This window comes from Poecile atricapillus, chromosome 3 (assembly GCF_030490865.1).
Source record: "Poecile atricapillus isolate bPoeAtr1 chromosome 3, bPoeAtr1.hap1, whole genome shotgun sequence".
Classification (NCBI taxonomy): domain Eukaryota; kingdom Metazoa; phylum Chordata; class Aves; order Passeriformes; family Paridae; genus Poecile; species Poecile atricapillus.
In genome coordinates this window covers 109,123,323-109,141,908 of record NC_081251.1, presented here as the reverse complement: position 1 = coordinate 109,141,908, position 18,586 = coordinate 109,123,323, and the positions used below count along the sequence as shown (strand labels likewise).

The 18,586-nt window shown below is 40.0% G+C and overlaps 1 protein-coding gene across 1 annotated transcript in view; it reads left to right on the top strand.

Annotated features, from left to right (window-relative positions):
* The window catches only part of PCSK2 (proprotein convertase subtilisin/kexin type 2), a 102,545-nt gene that overhangs the window by 58,059 nt on the left and 25,900 nt on the right, over positions 1 to 18,586 (top strand). The window contains exons 6-7 of the mRNA XM_058836238.1: positions 11,748 to 11,824; positions 17,980 to 18,068. Coding sequence (XP_058692221.1) covers positions 11,748 to 11,824; positions 17,980 to 18,068 — 166 coding nt within the window. The remainder of the gene's footprint in view (positions 1 to 11,747; positions 11,825 to 17,979; positions 18,069 to 18,586) is intronic.

The window sequence follows — 18,586 nt, the reverse complement described above, 5'->3', positions numbered from 1 at the left end:
CTCTGGGGCCTAGTTATGGGATTTGTAGAGCTGACAAAGCCCCACTGACATTTATTAATCCACACTGCTTTGGCCTTGGTGACCCACCACCCCCCTACCCCGAAATCCCAGCTGACCTTTTTCCTGAATCCAATAGAGTCCACATATAGCTGGTGGGGAGAAAAATGTTACCCTTCCAGGAGCAGAATTTGTTGGAAACATTCTGAAGGCATTGAAAAGCTCCCAGTGTCTCTGTACTTAATGTGAACCCAGGGAATCCTCAGGGATCATAAACACAAACCATAGTAGAGTCAGGTTCATACCTCGTGTCAGGGAATGATTTCAGGCAGCTTTATGAGATCTGATTCCCATGGCATGGTTTTCAAAAGACCCTGAGACAGTTACACTGCATTTCAAAGGGTTATTGAGCACATGCACTAGACACTTCATTTCAATAAACCTTTGCTTCTGATACATTAAAACTATTTTATGGGCAAACTCTATGTGCTATGTCCATCATTGCTAGCACCTATTTTTAATTGTAATGTTAAAAAAACCCATTTATTATCAAAAATAAAGAATAGAATAAACTTGTTGCAGCACATCACTAATTAGATTTGGGCTTGGTTGGCATCTTTTGGGTTTTTTGGTGTTGCTTTGTAATTCAGCTCTTGCTAATAGGTTTTCTAAAATAAACACTAACATAAAACCTAAAAATTGCCAACCAGACCCTGGGATAAATTCACAATACATCCTTCTGCTAGCACTGAAAATTCAGTTAGAGCACTGACGGATGAAGGCTGTTGAAATTTCTGCCACAATCTGCTTCAAGAAATTGCTGAGACAGAATGAAGCCTCTCTTTTGCCAGAATGGAAAGATGGATCAAGTGTTTAAATGTGAGGCTGACTGATGCCTTAGCAGGCAAAACTGGTGGCCTTCTGTTGGGCTGTTTATGCTGCTCAGGTGGCTTCTGGCAGCTCAGGGGCTGATTTTAGCATTTAGAGTATGGTTACTCAGGACATGCATGACAGTAAAGTTTCATTGGCAAAAATTAGAAATTATTGGGGAAAGAATGAAATTCTCTCTTTCAGACGTGGCTATTTTTTCTGTTATTCTGTGCAGCATCAGCCTCTGGGCTCATTTTTGTGTTCTGTGCAATCTGGTTTGGCTTTTTTTTTTTTTTTTTTTTTTTTTTCTCAGAACATAATTAAAGGCTAAAAAAGAGATGATGCCTTCTCTGATCATATCAGCCAGGCATGTAAGGTTCTCAGTGTACCTGGAGGGGTGTCCTGAATTAGTCACGAACAGAAAATGCTTCAAATCTTGGCAAACATAATGGGCTCCTACAAACAGTCCTTCCCTGCTCCCAGCAGTAACTGTTATTACAGGTTCATGTCATCGGTGCTTGTGTATTAAAGTCTAAATAAGATGACTGTATAGTTCCTGTGCTCTGTATCTTATTGCTGCTTTACATGAGCACTGCCAATGGGGGAGAGAAGCCTTTCTAAAGGAGGTGTCAGGGTCTTCCTATTTAATGAGAGGTAAAAATTTTCTCTAATTGTAAAGTCTTTCAACGCAATTAAAAAGATGGAACAGCTAAAAGACTTTAAAGGCAGTTTCTCCTCTGGATTATTTCATATGGCCAGAGGGCACAGAAAGAGGCTTTTCCTGCAAAGGAGGCTATGACTTGTGAGGGAGGTCACAAGGTCATAGCCTTAAGGAGAAATGATTTGTGTCACAGAGCTGTGTTTACAGCTGAAAACTGGATTTCTCCCACTGGAAGTTGTTATGGGAATGGCTTTGCTAAAGCCCGTTTTGAGAGATCTGGACCCTGCATGCTTGGCAAGACCTGGGGCTTGGTGCTTAGTACCATCCATGCAGCTGGAGTTGGCACCACTCCACTGATGTTGGTGTCTCCAGGGGGATGCACTGATTTATACTGGCTATAAAATAGCCTCAAAACACTCTTCCTTTGGAATCAAAAGGTACTCACATGTTGTAGTTGCATTTGCCCGGGATTATTTTCAGATCCGTGTAAACTGCAAAATGTTTCCAGCTTTATTCTATATTAAAACCACCTGAAAGGGATAATTTTCAAGTTAAATGCATGCCTGGTGTGCAGTGAATGTGAGATGGTGCCAAAGATACTTACTTTGCAAGCTAACAACCACTCATTGTCTGCAGCATTTATTTTTCTCTATAATCAATGCACTTAATCAGTTGCACACTGAGAAAGTGCAAGGTGGCTAATTGCTTTAATCATAAAGCACTAGTATTAATTTTCACTTAAAACATCATCTGTGGAAAGTAAATTAAGATTGTTGAAATGAGAAATGCACAAGGATGAAAGAGCAGATGACATTTCTGCATCAGTTCTGGCTGGTGCTTTTGGAATTGGCTTGTGCTTCTCTCTAGGGTTTCTCCAAGTAAACCTTTTTATAAAATTAAAGTGTCCATGGGAAAAATGAAAGTGAAATATTTTTATTTTGGATCAGTTCAACCTAATTTTAAATATTTGACATCCAGAATGTGCTAAATTAAAACAGCAGCAACAAAATCCCACTCTGGTGCATGGTGCACTTGGGAGCAGAGGGTCAGACACATGGTCCCCTGGAGGCAGTGAACACCACATAATTTTAAAACCAAATCCCAACAAATTGAAGAAAAGAGCTTTCCTTTCCCCAAAATGAAAGTAATATACTTTGCATTGAAAATGGCCCAAACAATTTTTTCTAGATTTTTCCCTTTGAAAGCCTTTGTTTTCTGTTTCTCAGAGAATAGTTATTTAGCTGCTAATATTGTTTAAGACCCTAACCAGTGTGGAAATCCCTGAATATCCACCAACATTTAGATGCAATTTAATTAAAATTCGTGCTGTAGTTACCACCAGGGAAGTGTGAATTAGATGGTGCATGTGGAGAACACTATTCCCTCACAAAGCTTCATCAAAATTTGATGGCATTTAGGGAGAGGTTTTTTAGGCCCAGTGGTGATTTTGGCCAAGAAAGTCACAAACCCACTCTTAACTACTGGACTTGCTGGTTTTAAGATGAGAGCTTTGGCCAAACCCTCTGGATAAGCCAGTCTTGCAAAGTGGAAGAGTGTAGGAGACCTGGAATTCACTATAACCGTAAATTAATGTGGTTAATTTGAAATGAATTCAGTCTTTTCCATCCTGGCACTTCATCTTGGCATGGCTGTTTGCTTTGCATTGTTTGATTTTAGTTGTATGCATTTATGCTCTCCTTATTAATATTTTACTTCTTGGCAGCTATGTAGGTAGTTAAGATATTTTTAGACACCTGCCTTATTTCAGATTGCTTTGATTTAAATATAATGTTCATAATTTCTGTTTCATTCCCAGCAGAAGCAATGCGCATAATGAACATCTCTAACTGGGGAACAGAATAGCAGCACATAATATATAATAAAATTGAGGCCACATTGAAGTCAATGGTAGTTTTTGTGTTAAAATCAGCAATTTGGCAGATCATATAAATAGCAGGTTTTTTAATATTTGTTCTACTGTGCATTGCCTTTTTTTTTTTTAAGTGTTACAGTAAGAGGCACAGACTTCAGCAAACATGACTGCCTGGGATAACATGTTTTCCCATGGAACAGGAGCTTGTATTTGGTGAAATTTTGGCTACTTCCAGTACTGTATAGCTGTTGTTTGGTGAAACTTAAATGTATATGGTAGTAGATACCTCAGTCACATATTCCCTGTGCTGACCTTACTTGTAAGCATTGATATAGATTGGGAATTGTTAGAAATGTTTTTCAGGCAAATAGCATTTAACTTTTGTTAAATGAGGTGAATCTCTCTTTAAATATGTACAGAGGTGAGTATGAAGACTGTGCTGTGTTCAAGGACTTCATAATTTCAATGCTAGCACATGTTTTTTAAAATTCCTTCTTGTGAGAAACTAAATCACTTTAATTCAGTGGCACTTAACTCATTTGCAGGATTAGTCAACCGTGATACCATGTCTGACAGATGTAGTTGTGAATCTTTCTGTCAGTCATCAAATGATGTCTAGGACACTTCTTAAATTTAAACATCCAGTAAATTACTGTGAAAACATTAGCTATGATCAAATATACAAGTCTTTAACAGAAGAAGCTGGAATGATCATGTACTATTTAAAATCCTAAATACTTGAAAAATTTAGAATGTGTGGATTTACATGAGCACATTCTGAAGATTCCACCTTTTCTCTCTGTAATTTTGGATTTAGCTGATTCCACATGGAATAAGCAATGGAAACTTTAATTAATGCCAAAGCCTCTAAATTGGTGCATTAAAATCCCTGAGAGGCCAGCATGTTTTGACAGGTATTAGTCACATTATAACTCTCCCCTGGGATGCTAATGAGATCAGCTTACAACTGGAATAACACACAGTAGGTCTTCAAGACCTTTTAACTCTACGGATTGTAAATCAAACTGTATTTTTTTTTTGTGACAGAAGAAGTGTAGCTAATAGTTTGCATTATGTTTTTTGAGTTTCTTCTCTGAAATTTTCACCTCCTTTTGCTTCATCTACAATGTCACTTTTATGTGTTCATTTGTCTTCAATATTCATGCAGTTTAGGTGAAGCACCAGCTATGGGGTTGTTAACAGTTCTCTTGTCAGCCGAGAAGCCTTTCATGAGAAGGAAAATACCCAACCAGGTTCCTGTCTTGTCTGCTTTCTCTTTAAGTTCCTCTGCATCACCAGGCTAGCTTTCCCTGTCCTCCCCTCTCCATAACCCACATGGAGCAGGTCTCTGTCGTAGGTCAGCCCCCAAAGCACCTAAGCCGCTTTGATTTCCCTCTTTGCAAAGCTACAGTTTGGCTGTTCTGTAACAATAGGTGGGTGTAGCCTCTAGAAATGGTCATCTTTATCAGCCTGCCATGTCTTTTTTCTGAGTGTCTTTGCAACCACAAGTCCAGTATTCCTGCCCTTTGCTGTGAGCATTGCTGATAATTGTCAGTTTTTATGGACTCTGCAGTGTGGGTGCCTGATGACCACACGCCGCAGCAGGGAAGGGCTGGCTCTCCCAGCACGAGTGACCACTCCTTGCCAGACCATGTCGTGCCAAATGATTGGACTTGAAGGACTGCTGAGTTTGTATTGCAGCCTCTGAGCTATGGATTTTCTTACAATGATGGAAAAATATTCTCCCTTATCCCCCCTGTGCTGCTTAAGACACCTTGATGCTGGGTGTGGTCTGGATCTTGCTATGTTTGATGAGAAGAGCCCATGGCAGATTTTGGTAGATATTTGGCTCATTGGCAAGAGCAAGATGGTTTAGCTCTCTTTCTCTTCCTGTTTATCCCTCCAAGAGGCTCAAAGTGCTGGCTGACATCAAAACATTGCAAACACAACCTTTACTGCAGCTCAGTGCCCAGCAAGCACATATTTGATGTAGTGACAGACTTGTCAACTGTTTCTTACAGCGACATAACTAAGAATAATGGACTTGGACCTCATTTCTCTGCTGCCAGCTTTATACCTCTATTAGTTTCTCAACTTCAGTAGGTCAAACTAATGCATAATCAAAGTATCTGAAGGGGAAAACTATCCACTGGAAAGGGAATGTGGGCCAGATTTTTAATAAAATAGAACGCTAAAACGAGATGAAAAGTGTGTTCAGAGTTTTTCTGGTAGAAGTCATTGCACAATTTGTATTTCCTAGTATAATAAAATAGTCCAAGGGCACATATCTCTCTAACAATTTATATGCCCTTTTTTTCCCCTTTTCATTTCCCCCTGAATTAAAGAAACCAAGGAGTTCATTCCATAATCCAAGGCTTTAAATTTGCTACTTGAAAATCTTTAACAGCAACTACTTGCTTAATTTATTTTTATTTTACTAATTTTATTGCCTTAGCCTTATGACTCCCTACGAACATAGCTCCTTGCTGTGTTGTAGGTACAGCTTAAAGGTTCTTGTGCTCACCCTCTGAAAATTAAGGAATGTTTGGCTGAGCAGAAACTTTCAGTTCTGTAGGTTAACTTTCTTTTGCCTTCAGAGCTCTGGCTCTGAGCAATTAGCAACAGGTGATGCTTCAGGTTTTCTCCCCATCAACCTGAAAATTGTAAAGCAGGCTAAAAATGCCAAGAGGTGGATAATAAAGCAGTGCCCTTGTTATAAACAGAAGCTCATTTTGCTGCTTCTTTCTAGTAAATTCTCATGCCTGCCTGAATTTCTTGCTCTTTTTTCCTATATCAAGTAAAGATGCAGGGGAAAGTAATGGAGGGTATTTCAATAAACTGGTTATATTTTTAAAAATTGATTGGAAAAAAAGAATTCTCTACCTCTTAAAAATTCTGCACAACCTAACATTTTCTCTGAGTCTTCGTGATTCCCATTTTTCTGGTCCTGTTTGACTATACACCTCTGAGCTAAGCATTAGCAAACAGCCACAGGGATAGATGGCATTTAGCTGGATGCATTTGGACTTTCATTTTGTTTGCTGGGAAAACACCTGACAATCTTGGTAGCTAAGAATTAATTTCTGATTTCTTTCCAGTTCTTTGGAGCTGGGAAATATCAGTGCTTAGATCTACCTGGGTGGTATACAGCACTGCTGTACTGCCCGTGTGCTTTACCCTGTGTGAAATAAAAAGTGTGTTTACTGCATCCTTATTTGTTTTTTTTAAAGATACTCACATGCTGCAGAGCACCAGCCAGCAGTGTAACTAATGTTGGTTTTCTCATTTTATCTGCAGGGGAAATAGGAAAGCCATTACTGCAGTAAAAGTAAAATAAGTGATTGTGTGACATTGTAGTGCTAAGTGATGTGTAGAGAGGATCATCAATTACTTGTCAAAGAAATCTGTTTAATATAGAAAAAGAATACAATGTGATATGACCTCAGCAAAGCTATTTTTCTTCATAACTGTACCTTTAAAAATAATGCTACCTTAATGAAGATAAATGCAAATGTTAGGGACTCCATGTTCATTTTCAATTGCCTCTTTGTTGTTTGCTTTTAAACCGAGGAACTGAAAAACTTTTAACTTTGCAAAATAAGTTGTTAGATAAGAGGTGGGGAACAGCCAACCTGTCTTCCTACGAACTCTGAAGCTGGATTATTAGAATTCTTACTTTTCGTAATCTCAGCTGTTTTAATTGCTGTAAATTGAGCAGTAGCAACTTGTTTGCAGTCAGTTTATCTTCTTTTGACTGTAATTCCACTAGTTTTGTCTTTGACCTAATCCCAGATGCTTGGTGATTGTTGAGGAAATTGAAGTTTTTTTCAGTAATAACTACAAAATTAAATCCCTACTGTGGTGAGCTGTTCACTTGCTCATTCTGTGGCCTGTACTGAATACCTGGAGCTGGAATACCAGGAGGGCTTACAGGCACCTCAGGTACTGTTCTGTACCCAGGACACAGCTCCATCAGTTTCAAATGACATTCTGATTTATTATTGCTTAGCTGTTTAGAGCAGAAGAACAGCAGAGAAGAGTGCTGCCATCTTATTTATTATTCAAGATCTGGCTGGTGTTGTCTGGCTCAGTATTTTTACTTTAGTGATGTATCTGTAAGAAGTGGGTAAAAGGCTGCTGTTTCTGGAGAGACATGGCAGATTTCACCAGTTGTGAATTTGCTCTTTACAGTTAATATTTCTGAACAAAACCCATTACTTTGTGGATATATTCTTGGTGTTTACATGGTCTTCAAACCAGCTCTGAATTTGCTGGATAGAGATATAGGACATGTACATTAGTTCAGGTAGAGGCAGAGATATTTAAAAAATTACAGAGTTTTTTCATTTCCATTTAAAAAACCCCACAAACCAAACCAAAATAAAAATGTGCTTCCCATGGCAGAGAGGAGAGGGCTTATTGTACAATGGCTGACTTAGCTGCAGTGCCTCTGTTTTTTATAAATGACCTTCAAGCCTTGCAGCACCTCTTCTAGGTTAAACATGTTGCCTCCTTTTTCGCCTTCTGGTGAGCATGTAACATTTACTTAAGCCGGTGTGTACAAAACTGAATTTCATTTTGCCACCACGTGATGTTCAGTGTTATTTTAGTACAGTATCCCTGAGATGTTATATGTTGTAATTGGAGTTCATGGCTTTGCTTGCTCTTTGGATCAGTAAAGAAATCAAGCAAACAAAAGGTTTATCTTCCTCACATCTAGTCCAGGTCTTTAATGTCATGAAGAAAATCAGCCTGTGACCAGTGGGATGTGTCTTTAATTGTCTCTTGGACTAGCAGGTCAGCATAGGCATGTTTCTTGACTTACAGAGAAAAAGAGAAGTATATGTGAATTATGCTGCAGAAGCTTGTGAAGTCATACAAAAATTTATGGGCTTACTGCATTATTCAAGGTACATAATTTTATTACAGTGCTGAACAACACATGGGACAGCTGATTTATTGTTAGTGTCATATTTTGCATAATGAATTTTTTCCATGGATGATTTTACTGCATGTGTTTTAAAAGGTACAAGACAATTCTTTGGGAAATTCTAGTCTAGGCTTTTTTTTTAAGGAAAGCATAATTTTATACAGAGGCAAAAGTAATCTATTTGTGTCATAGTATACAAGCCATTACTTAATAAATGATTGAAAGGGTCTCATCCTGGGATCTGGTACTGTTTGCATTTTGTTTGGCTTAGAGGCTAGAAAGCAAAAATATAGATACTCCTTAAAAAGCAATACCATTCTTCTCTGTAGTAGCATTTTTATTTTATAATAGGTTTTATTTTTAAGTAATTGTGTATAGCTAGTGACTGATAAACATCAAATCACTCTGCAGCAATGAGCTGGTTTTGACTGAATTGGGGGGATTAGATTCACCTCACTGTAACACCCTGTGCCAATGACTGGTCTAAGGCCAGACCAATGTCTGAGGTTGGTGGCTCAAGGTCTCCCTGAGGTTAAAAACCTGGCAAATACCTTAGATATTGAAAGTCAAGTGTTAAACACTTCAAGTCTAAGAGAAGGAACTGCCAGTAGACTTGCTTGACAAGAAAACTGAGCACTGAATCACCTGAGTGGGAAAGCAAAGAGTTCCCATTTCAATGTGCTGTTGTGGGTCCTCATCTGCACTGGTTTTGATTGCAATTTCACAGGTTCCTATTCTGATTAATCCTCCATGTTAGCAATAAATTCCCTCTTGCTGCCTGCTGAGGACTCCAGCCTGTGGAGGACAGTGGCAAACCACAGATTTTAATACTCACTTCACAAAAGGCAAAATGAAATATTTAAGCTATCTTCTGAAGCAATTTCCTTTGTGGTACAATTTTGAAAGTGATTTAATTTCTTACTTAAGCTTAAAAAAAATTAAAATTAACAAAATCTGGGGCTTAGGTATTTGTGGATTTGATCTTTAAATTAGGAACTTTAAGCAGGCCATTTGTACTTGTCTCTGGTGTTTAATTACCCATTTCACTGCTTCACAATGCTGAAACTCACTGTCTTTTCTCAAAAACCCTAATGAAGATAAATTGCTTAGTTAGCAGTTGTTTTCTTTCCAAGATTTCTTAATTTTGGCCTTTGTGGATGGTTCCCAGTCCATTAGTTATCTTTTTCCTTTGAGTGCCATGATCCAAAATGAAGCTAATGAGAGCTACAGGATGTGGCTTGGTCTACAGCCTGCCTAAAGGCATCTTCCCATAAGCTGACTTACCTGGGGCCTGCAGCAGGGCTGCAGTTTGCTGTAGGGTGTCTGAATCATTCATCAAAAGACACAAAAATCCCTTTGTCTGTCACTGCTGTGAACAGGGGGGCACAGCTAGAAGGGCTTTCCAGCCTTACTTTTTGCACAAGGGAATTCTAGAGTCAAGAGTGGTTGATAGCAAGTACAAGGTGCTTGTATATTTGATGATGTCCTGAAAAGTCAGCCTCACCAGGCCCCCTTTGAGCTTAGGGTGTGCAAGCGGGGCTACATTTCTTCCAGATGGGAAAATAGAACACAATTGGCACATGACTGAGTTTAAATTCTCATTTGTACAATATTTTTAGGGTGGAAGCAGAAGTTCTGAGTGAACATGAAATTGGCAATATGTCTGTGTGGTATCTACATGACAGTGAATTTTGTAACTCATTACATGTTCTGTGGAAAAGTACGTCTTGTTTTCTGCTGCTTTTAAGTCTACCCCTCAGTAATTTCAATTTCTTGAATTATGAGATGTAGTAAAAAATAACTCCTTGTCCACCTTCTCTGTACTACTCATGAATTATAGACAACTGTCAAATTCCTCTTTTTTCCCTGGCTGAAAAGTAATGTTCTGTTTGCTTTTAGCTCATGTAAACCTTTGCCATTCAAAGTGCTGTGTAAGCAGTTGAGGTAATTAAAAGAAGCAAATTAATCACATTAACACCTGGGCACAAAGACTTAGAAGCACTGAGAATTTGTGGCCATAGCTGACATGATTGGAAGGCATCTTCAGGCTGAAAATGAGGGCCTTAGTGTGGAGATGTGTTAGGATCTCAAAAAGGGATTCAGCTCTGAGCTCGAGGACAGCATCAAGCCATTTGAGAGCCATTCAGAAAATCCCTGCTCCCTTCAAATGTTGCAAAATATTTATGTCTGTGCTGAACATAAGCAACCAGGCTTTGAAATGACCACCAAAAAAACCCACTGTACAATAACTTGAAAGATACTTTGTTTTGCCCTCCGGGTATCAAGGACAGTGTTGTCCTCATCTCATTCTTAATAACAAGGTTTTGGGAGTTTAAGGGTTTGAATCCAAACCCCAAGGACCTGGGTGCTACCAGTGGACTGTCTATTCCTGTATCCCAGGAACTGAGAATCAGATGAAAGGGAATGTTTTTAGGAGCAAAGCTATTCATGCACAAGTCTCAAATTATCTTCAATAGCATGCTCAGCGAAATCTTAAAAGGAATACAAGTACACATTAATTAAGAATTAACATAATTCTGTTCCTTGAGCATGATGATTATTAAAACATAAACTCAATGAACGTACGCTTGAGAGGAAACTGCTAAATATTTTTAAAAGCCTAATTTTCAGTCACCCTTTATTTTTTTCATTAAGAGAGAAAAAAGAAGATGGCACTTGACTTTCTGAAACTTTCTATTTGCTTCAGATCAAAAAGTTGCTGAGTGCCCTTAACTGCTGATAGGACAAATCAGGAATGAATTAGATTTATATGGAAAGCAGAGACATGGGATGACACTTTGAGAAGTGCCTGAAAGCCACATTTGTGAAGCTGTTCAGACAGCTAAAGGAATGAGAAAATATGCAAAGAGATTTTCAGGCATATGTGCTGGCCATTAATGCAGTTTTCACAGTTTTTTTTTCTAATTTTGAGAAATTTACATTCTTAGGCATTGAAATGCTTTTTAAAATCTGGCTGTCGTAGTACCACAAATGAGGTTTTCAAAAACACTTCTTTTGTGGAAGGCCCTTGTGTCTTGTCACTTCTACCACTGTTTGGAAAACAGGGTTTAACCTTTTGTTTGCCACACCAAGTAGTTTGATACCTGAATACTCCTGTGTTGAACAGTCCCTCAGTAGTGACCTGCACTCTCACACCACCTCACAATTAACCCACAATTAACCACACTAATGTACAGGAGGCTTTGCATGCCAGAAAACATTGTTCCCCAGGCTTGCTGGTGTGGAAAATGGGAAATGGCACAGCACAATAGGGACTGGTTTCTGTCCAGATACATCTCGCAGAATGAAGAGGGCAAAGTTTGCTATTGATTCTCAGCTTCTTATTCAATTTGTGTTTCACTTTGCCCTGCATGTCTGTTCTTCAGCTGATTTTCTGTGTTCCTTGTGTTTTGCAGAATGCCAAAGCCAGTTACGACTTCAGCAGCAATGATCCCTTCCCCTATCCCCGCTATACAGATGACTGGTTTAACAGGTAAATGGATTTTTGGGCAGCCTGCCCTTCACTTTGGTTTGTGGAAGAAATTCTGCATCTTTGTGAAATATCTATTTTCTGCTAAGTTCAATCATCACAGAACAGACACTGCAGTCTCACTACTGCTTGAAAATTAGAGGTTACTTACAACATCATTTTTTTAGGTTTATGGTTTATAAATGAAGTTGCTGCTCCTGAAAAGTGTATTTTTAGATTGTTTGGATAAGTGATGGCTACATACCTTTTTGTCAGCTGTACTAGAACAGCCCAGTAATCTAAACCTGTATAAACTGGCTTCCCATCTGCTGCCTAAATTTAAAGGGAGTAAGCTGGAGAGAGGAAAGACTTTGGGGAAGAAAGTCTTTTTATCCTATGGAAGCCAAAGAAGTCAGAACAGCAGCATGGTGTAGAATGAGCAGCTTAAAAACAGTTAGATCTTACATTAAGATCTGAATTGCCTTGGTTTAAGGACAGTGGACATGGATAGCATTTTTCTAGCTGCTGGAGAAGTTCAAGTCCACATACTGTGGAATCTGTTCCGTTGTGTTTATAAATTCGGAATCAACAGTGAAGTTGTGCTTGTTATTTCTCCTGAATACACAGTGATTGCACAAGACCCATTCCTTCTTCAGTGTGCTCTGAACTTAGCTCTGAACTTTACCAGTTTTCAGTAGGAGGAGTGGTTCTCAAAATGTGGTATAAATAAGGATGGCCCAAAAGAAAAGGCTTGAGATTGTAGGAAGTGTGACTTTTTGTTTCCCTAAACTCATTGGTTTTTTTGTTTCTTCGTTGTTTTTTTCCTCATAGAATGGAAATATGTTTTGACAGTTTTTTACAAACTGTGTCCTGGGTTCTGTATATGTCCCATGGCAGGCTCCAGCTTGCATTTGCAAAAATTATTGCAGGATATTTTCAATGAAATTTCCGAACGTCCCCTAGACAGAAGTTGCCAGTAATGCTGAAGATTTTAAAACTTTTTAAAGATTTCAGGGCTCAGATGGAGTGCTTCTCAAAAAATATTTGAGGCCTATTTGATGTGTTTTTCATCTCTAACTCAGGATGACTGGATGGCCTCCTGGTTTTGGATGGGGTTTTTTGGTTTGTTTTTTTTATTTCTAAAGAAATCAATTGTAGTTCTGTCGGAGTGACACAGCAAAGAAGCAGCTGTGCTTCCACCTCAGACACAGGCCTCCTGGAATGGATTAAATAGAGTTAGGAACTGTGATGTCCTTGTTTGTAGTCCTGCAATTTTTCAGCCAAAGCAAGATCTCAGTGAGATTTCTGCTTCATTTTGGGAAAGCACATCTGCCTTTTAAAGTAGTATGAATTTTAAAGTAGTATGAATTCAGTTAGGGAATGGAAAGTCAGAGAAAGACTAGGGCTCTAATTTGTGAAGGTCTGCTGACTTTCTTGCTTTGTTTATGCAAAGAAACTTTTTAGGAGACAGATATCACTTAGCTCTAGAGAGGAAGAAAATTAAATTCAGCTGTAGTGTGTAATGGTAGCTTTTGTTGTTTTCAGCGTGGAACTTCATAAAATTAAGTATGTTCTGCCAAGTCCCGTTAACACTGATTCTGCTGATGTCAAGTATTTTATAGTGGGACCCAGTTTGCCATCCTTCTGTGTTCTGCAAAGTAAACTCTCCCTGGAGGGAGAGTTATATCCCAAAGTCTCTTTGAACAGATCTTAAACATTCCAGATGTGGCAGGGCTTATTGTCTCTGGTCCCAGGTGCCCCTGGCTAATTTCAAGCACTTCAGGGAAGAATTGAGGTGAGCAGCACTATTATCTGTGACCCAATCTGTAATAATTGAGAACAACATGATTCAGGTTGTCAGAGAACTGCAACACTTTCTTCTGTTTCTTGGGGGAATGGGAGTTCAGGTCAGTAACAGGAGGAGGAAAACAATGGAGAAATTGCTTGGCAGATTTCCTTTACTGGTCTTCCTTTTCAGATAAAAATAAAATCAATACTTGGGAAGCATAAGTGTTTGTCAATGAACCTTAGTCATAATGGGATGCTCCATTCCTGGAAGTGTTCAGGGCCAGTTTGGATGGGGCCTGATCTCATGGGTGGAATCCCTGCCCATGGCAGGGAGATTGGAGCTAGAGGATCTTTAGGGTCTCTTCCAACCCAAGCCACTCCATGATACTAATGAACCTTGAGATTTCTTTTGCAGGACAGAGAATTTTCTATCTTGCAAGGTAAATCATGGGAGCAACACATTCAGTGGAGCATCCCTTTCCTGCCTTCACAATATAAGAAGGCTTTAAGATGCAAGATTCTTAGTTTTCTGCAGGTTAAGATGCCAACAAGCACACCATATCCAGCTGTCCAGGAGTGGTTGTGACTGTTTTATTCTGTATGCTTCTTTACTATTCTGTTAATTGAGCTGACATACTCCTATATAAGCTCTTGCCATGGCTTCTGACTCCTGAATTGGTGTTACTGGTAGGTAACAACTGCCTGTGACAGTCTGTCTGTCCCTACATGCAGCTACACAGGTGCTTCTGGATAGGGCATGATTACATGGAAAATCTATTGAGAGAAACCTGAAATAAAGGCTCCATTTTGCACAGCCAGTGATGTATCTCCCATTGAATTTTATGCATGCAGAAGGATCAGACTCAAAATAGGATAGCGTAATATCCCTTTTTCCATAAAGAATACGTTTCTATGTGAGCAATTCAAATGATTTGTGGAACAAGAAGCAGAGGCCTGATCACCAAGGGGCTTTTGTGAGCTGCCAGCTGCATGGGCAATGTGTTCATTAGACTTTAAGAATAAATAGGAGAGGTTTTTGCATGGAGTATTTCATTAATCACAGCTGCTCTGCTTGTAAGCACAGATTCCCCTTCCATTTGGTTCTTTGTAAGACTGCTGGAATCACTTTGGCCTTTCCATCTAATAGCCACTGGCCCACAAAACCATGCTGGGTGTTGTCTCAGGCAGGAAATTGCTTTCAGGCAGTTCAGCTGCAGCTAAGGGCAGAGGCCCATAGATGGCTTGGCAGCCAAGGGGTTTATTCTCATGTTGACTGTGTTCAGATCTGCAGCCTGGGGGGCCAGCAGGAGAATGTACACTTGGTGCAATGTCAAACAGAGCTGTGTTTTAGCCTGAGGAGCAGTGGGAGCAGTGAAAGAACCTGGATCAAGCCCTGTTCCCAAAACAAGAGGCAGCCTCACAGAACTCAGTGATTTTTAAGAACCACACTGGGAACTGACTGATTTTGAATTCCCTCTCCTGAACCACATTCAGTACCTTGGCATGTACCACATTCTGAAGTGAAGAGGTAGCCATAGGAATCAGTGATTGCTTGGCCTCGTACTACCCTCTGATTTCATGTTCTGAGCATGCAGAAAGCACAACTTGGGCTCTCATACCAATGAGATTACAAATTTCTGCCCTGATCTAAATAACCAGTAATTATCCCCACTCCCATGGCCTTTGTATTGTGTATATTCTCTCACTCAGCTAATGAGTTAGCAGGGCAAAATTTATTTGCTATCTTGGAAGCCTATATTCTTCAGACATAAGAATCTTTTAATGACTGTGGATCCAAACCAAAGTAGGAGAATGCTTCCCCTTCTGTGAACACTCAAATGCTTAGAAAGTGACAATGTCACGTGAATAAAAAGGGGATTGCATTTGCTCCACGAAAGTGACCATCTGAGCTCTGCATGTTTAATTGCTGCCCAATGCAGGCAGCTGAAGTGGTCAGGAAAGGCAAAGTGGTCAAGATGGTCCCAGCTATTGAGACTGCAGCTCTGCACTGCCCTCCCCTGCAAACAGCTGAAGATAGGATGGATGGGTCTTGCCCTTTGCTGTCTGCAGAAGCATTTCAAAGCAGATGAAAAAAGGAGCCTTAATAAAAATCTGTGCCACCTCTGACACTTTCAAAAATATGTCAATAGGGAGGCACGCACAGTACCATTGGCAGTGGATTTCTAAACAGAATTGTTTTCAAAGACAAACCAGAGTGAAATTTTCATAGCTAGTACAATTATTTTTTTTCAATTCAGTATGCAAAACTGTTTTTCAACTAAACCTACTTCTCCCACCTTTTTCATGTGTGTTCATGTAAAATGTTTTCACTTACATAAAGTTTATGTAGGACTTGCTCTACTTGCTAATATATGGTTTACCTTTGAAGTAGCTTGTTCACAGATGAAAATATTTTTATGTTCTATCCTCTTGCTTTAAATATTGAAATAGGGAAGAGGTGAACACTGTAGAGAAAGGCTGTGATTTGTTCCTGTGACATGAGTCACTTCATAGAAACCACAAAGGGTTTATCAATGATACATGAACAGCAAATAGGGCTGAGTTGGAAAAGTCTGCTATTTGCCATTAATAATTCAACCAAATGCATTTCCACTAAATCATAAGTGGGGGTTTTTTCTCCTCTCTAGTCAGCAGCACAATACTGAAATGCTGAGCTGCTGTTTACAATCTCCATTGTGTGAGCTGCTGTTCTGGAGAGGCCAGGACAGGGAGAGGACCTTCTGGTAAAACTTTTTTGTTGAGAAGGTCCTGATAATCCTTTTTCTCACTGTAATCTGGCAGCATCACTGATGTTTTGCACCCCAGCATTAGTCAAGCCAATCTTGAAGAAAGCCATTTATTCTTCTCTGTGGCTTGTAGCTGGCCCACAGGTGACTAGATAATGAATGCCTGGCATAGATAGCACCTAGCAATGAATGTTGTATTTCTGTCACACTTCCTTTGAGCAAGAACATGAGAGAAAATCTTGTTGTTTGATTGTTGATAGCAATTTCTGTAGCAGCTGAATAAGAAATCTGTATTGCTGTCTCCTCTGCCCCCTTCGTAAAAAGAAGCAGATGAGATCTTCAGTCATCTTTCGTTATGGAACTGCCTCTAAAAATATATTCTCCCAAGTAGAGCAGGAAAAAGTATGTGTTGCTTCTTACCTTTTAATTAATGTTACACTTATCTTTGCCAGACACCCTTAAAGGGAAAGAGACAGAAAAAGGTGATTAAAAAAATTTTGCTGCCTCCCAGGGTGATCCATCTGATACTCAGTATAACCTTTATAATACAGCATTTTGATTTGCATGAATCCTTAGCATGCTGCAGCATCAACACCAGTTTCAGTGTGCAGAGTGGATTGATGTGAGCAGTAGGATGGATTCGTTTATTGATTCAACATCTTAGCCTAAAAATACCCCTGACAGGAGAACAGGTTTCAGTAGTTTCCCTGCTGCTATGCTATTTTTTAAAAACTAGGTTATGTTGTCTGTGTTTTTATTCTCTTGAGTTTAATTTCTATGATGAATTATGAGAAAAGGAAAATGCAGTCTCCCTTCCTGCAGGAGCCACTGCCAGTTAAAGAGTCTCTGTTAAGAGCTGTAAAGCATTTCACAGATACCAGGTATTATTGAAATACCATGTGTCAGCCCAAACTTGGACCTCTGTGTCAGAGCAGAGACTTTTCCCACTTGAGCAGGAAGCAGTAGCTGTGTGAGCTGGAGCACCTTGTCAGTTCTTATGGGAATTAGGCACTGGATAAGAGGGATGCACATGCCTTAATTCCTACAGCTTTGGGCCTGGCCAGCAATGCTGCAGCTCTGCTGTTGAAGGGTGCAATGACCATTGTGTCTCCCTTCTGCTACTCCAGCTTGGTATTGCACCCACCTCTTCCTGTAGCATTTATTTTGTGGGCAGGGGTATGCTCTTTGTACGTGTTCAAACAGCAAAAAGGCAAGCCAGGCTTTGTTCCATGAGGTTCAAAGTGTTGGGTGTCACACTGTCAAGCCACAAAAATAAAGGAATTAATATTGATCTCGTATTTACACTGTTCTGTCAGGGGCTGTTTCAGAGTTGGTAACGAGACAGAGCCTGTCTCACAAGCTAAAACAAGAAAGCCTGAATAACTTTACAATTAAATGCAGTGTAAGGATACATGTTAACCTCAGAGCCAGCATCACTCATCCTGCAGAGGGGAAACTGGATATTGCCTGCTTCAGGAGGGAATGAACTCATCCCAGTATTCAGCACACAACAATTTGCCGTGGAATGGTTTTCCTCTGCAGCACTGGGAGCTGACTGAGGCAAAACAAGCTCACAGTGATCCAGCTTAGCTCAGCACGTGCCTTAGCTCGGTTCATCTGGTCTCTCTGCCTTCCTTTTCACAGCCACGGGACAAGGTGTGCAGGAGAGGTGTCTGCTGCTGCCAACAACAACATCTGCGGCGTGGGAGTTGCGTACAACTCCAAAGTGGCAGGTATGGTGGCAATCCAAGGTGTAAATGGTCCACTGTGCTTCAGGCAGAACTCCTCCTGCAGAGACAGAGTGTTGCCCAGGACAGGGCTGCAGATTGGAGCTGGACCATGTATTTATTATTTTTTGCAGTTAGCTGGAGAGAGGAATTTCTCCATGGCTTTGCATTTTCAGTCAAGGGCCTTGTGTAGGCTCTTTAATAACAGTGCCAAAAAGCAGCTCTGCTCCTTCATATACCAGCCCCTGTTCATATACCGATTTTCAGTGCTTCTTCCCTGTGTAGCTGTAGAATCATTTGTGGCAAATCTCATTTTGCAGGAGATAAAGTATAAATTCCTGCTGCACTTAAAAACCATTTGAAGTGGTAAATCTCATGCTGCTCTTACTCATCAGGCTCTCACAGTGCAGGACCTGCAGTGCAGTAAATCTCAGTGGTTGCAGGTTTCCTCTGTTTTAACAGTGATGTGGAGTGGTTGGAGCAGATGCAGAGCATGAAACAGGTGGTACCTGGCACCCAGCATC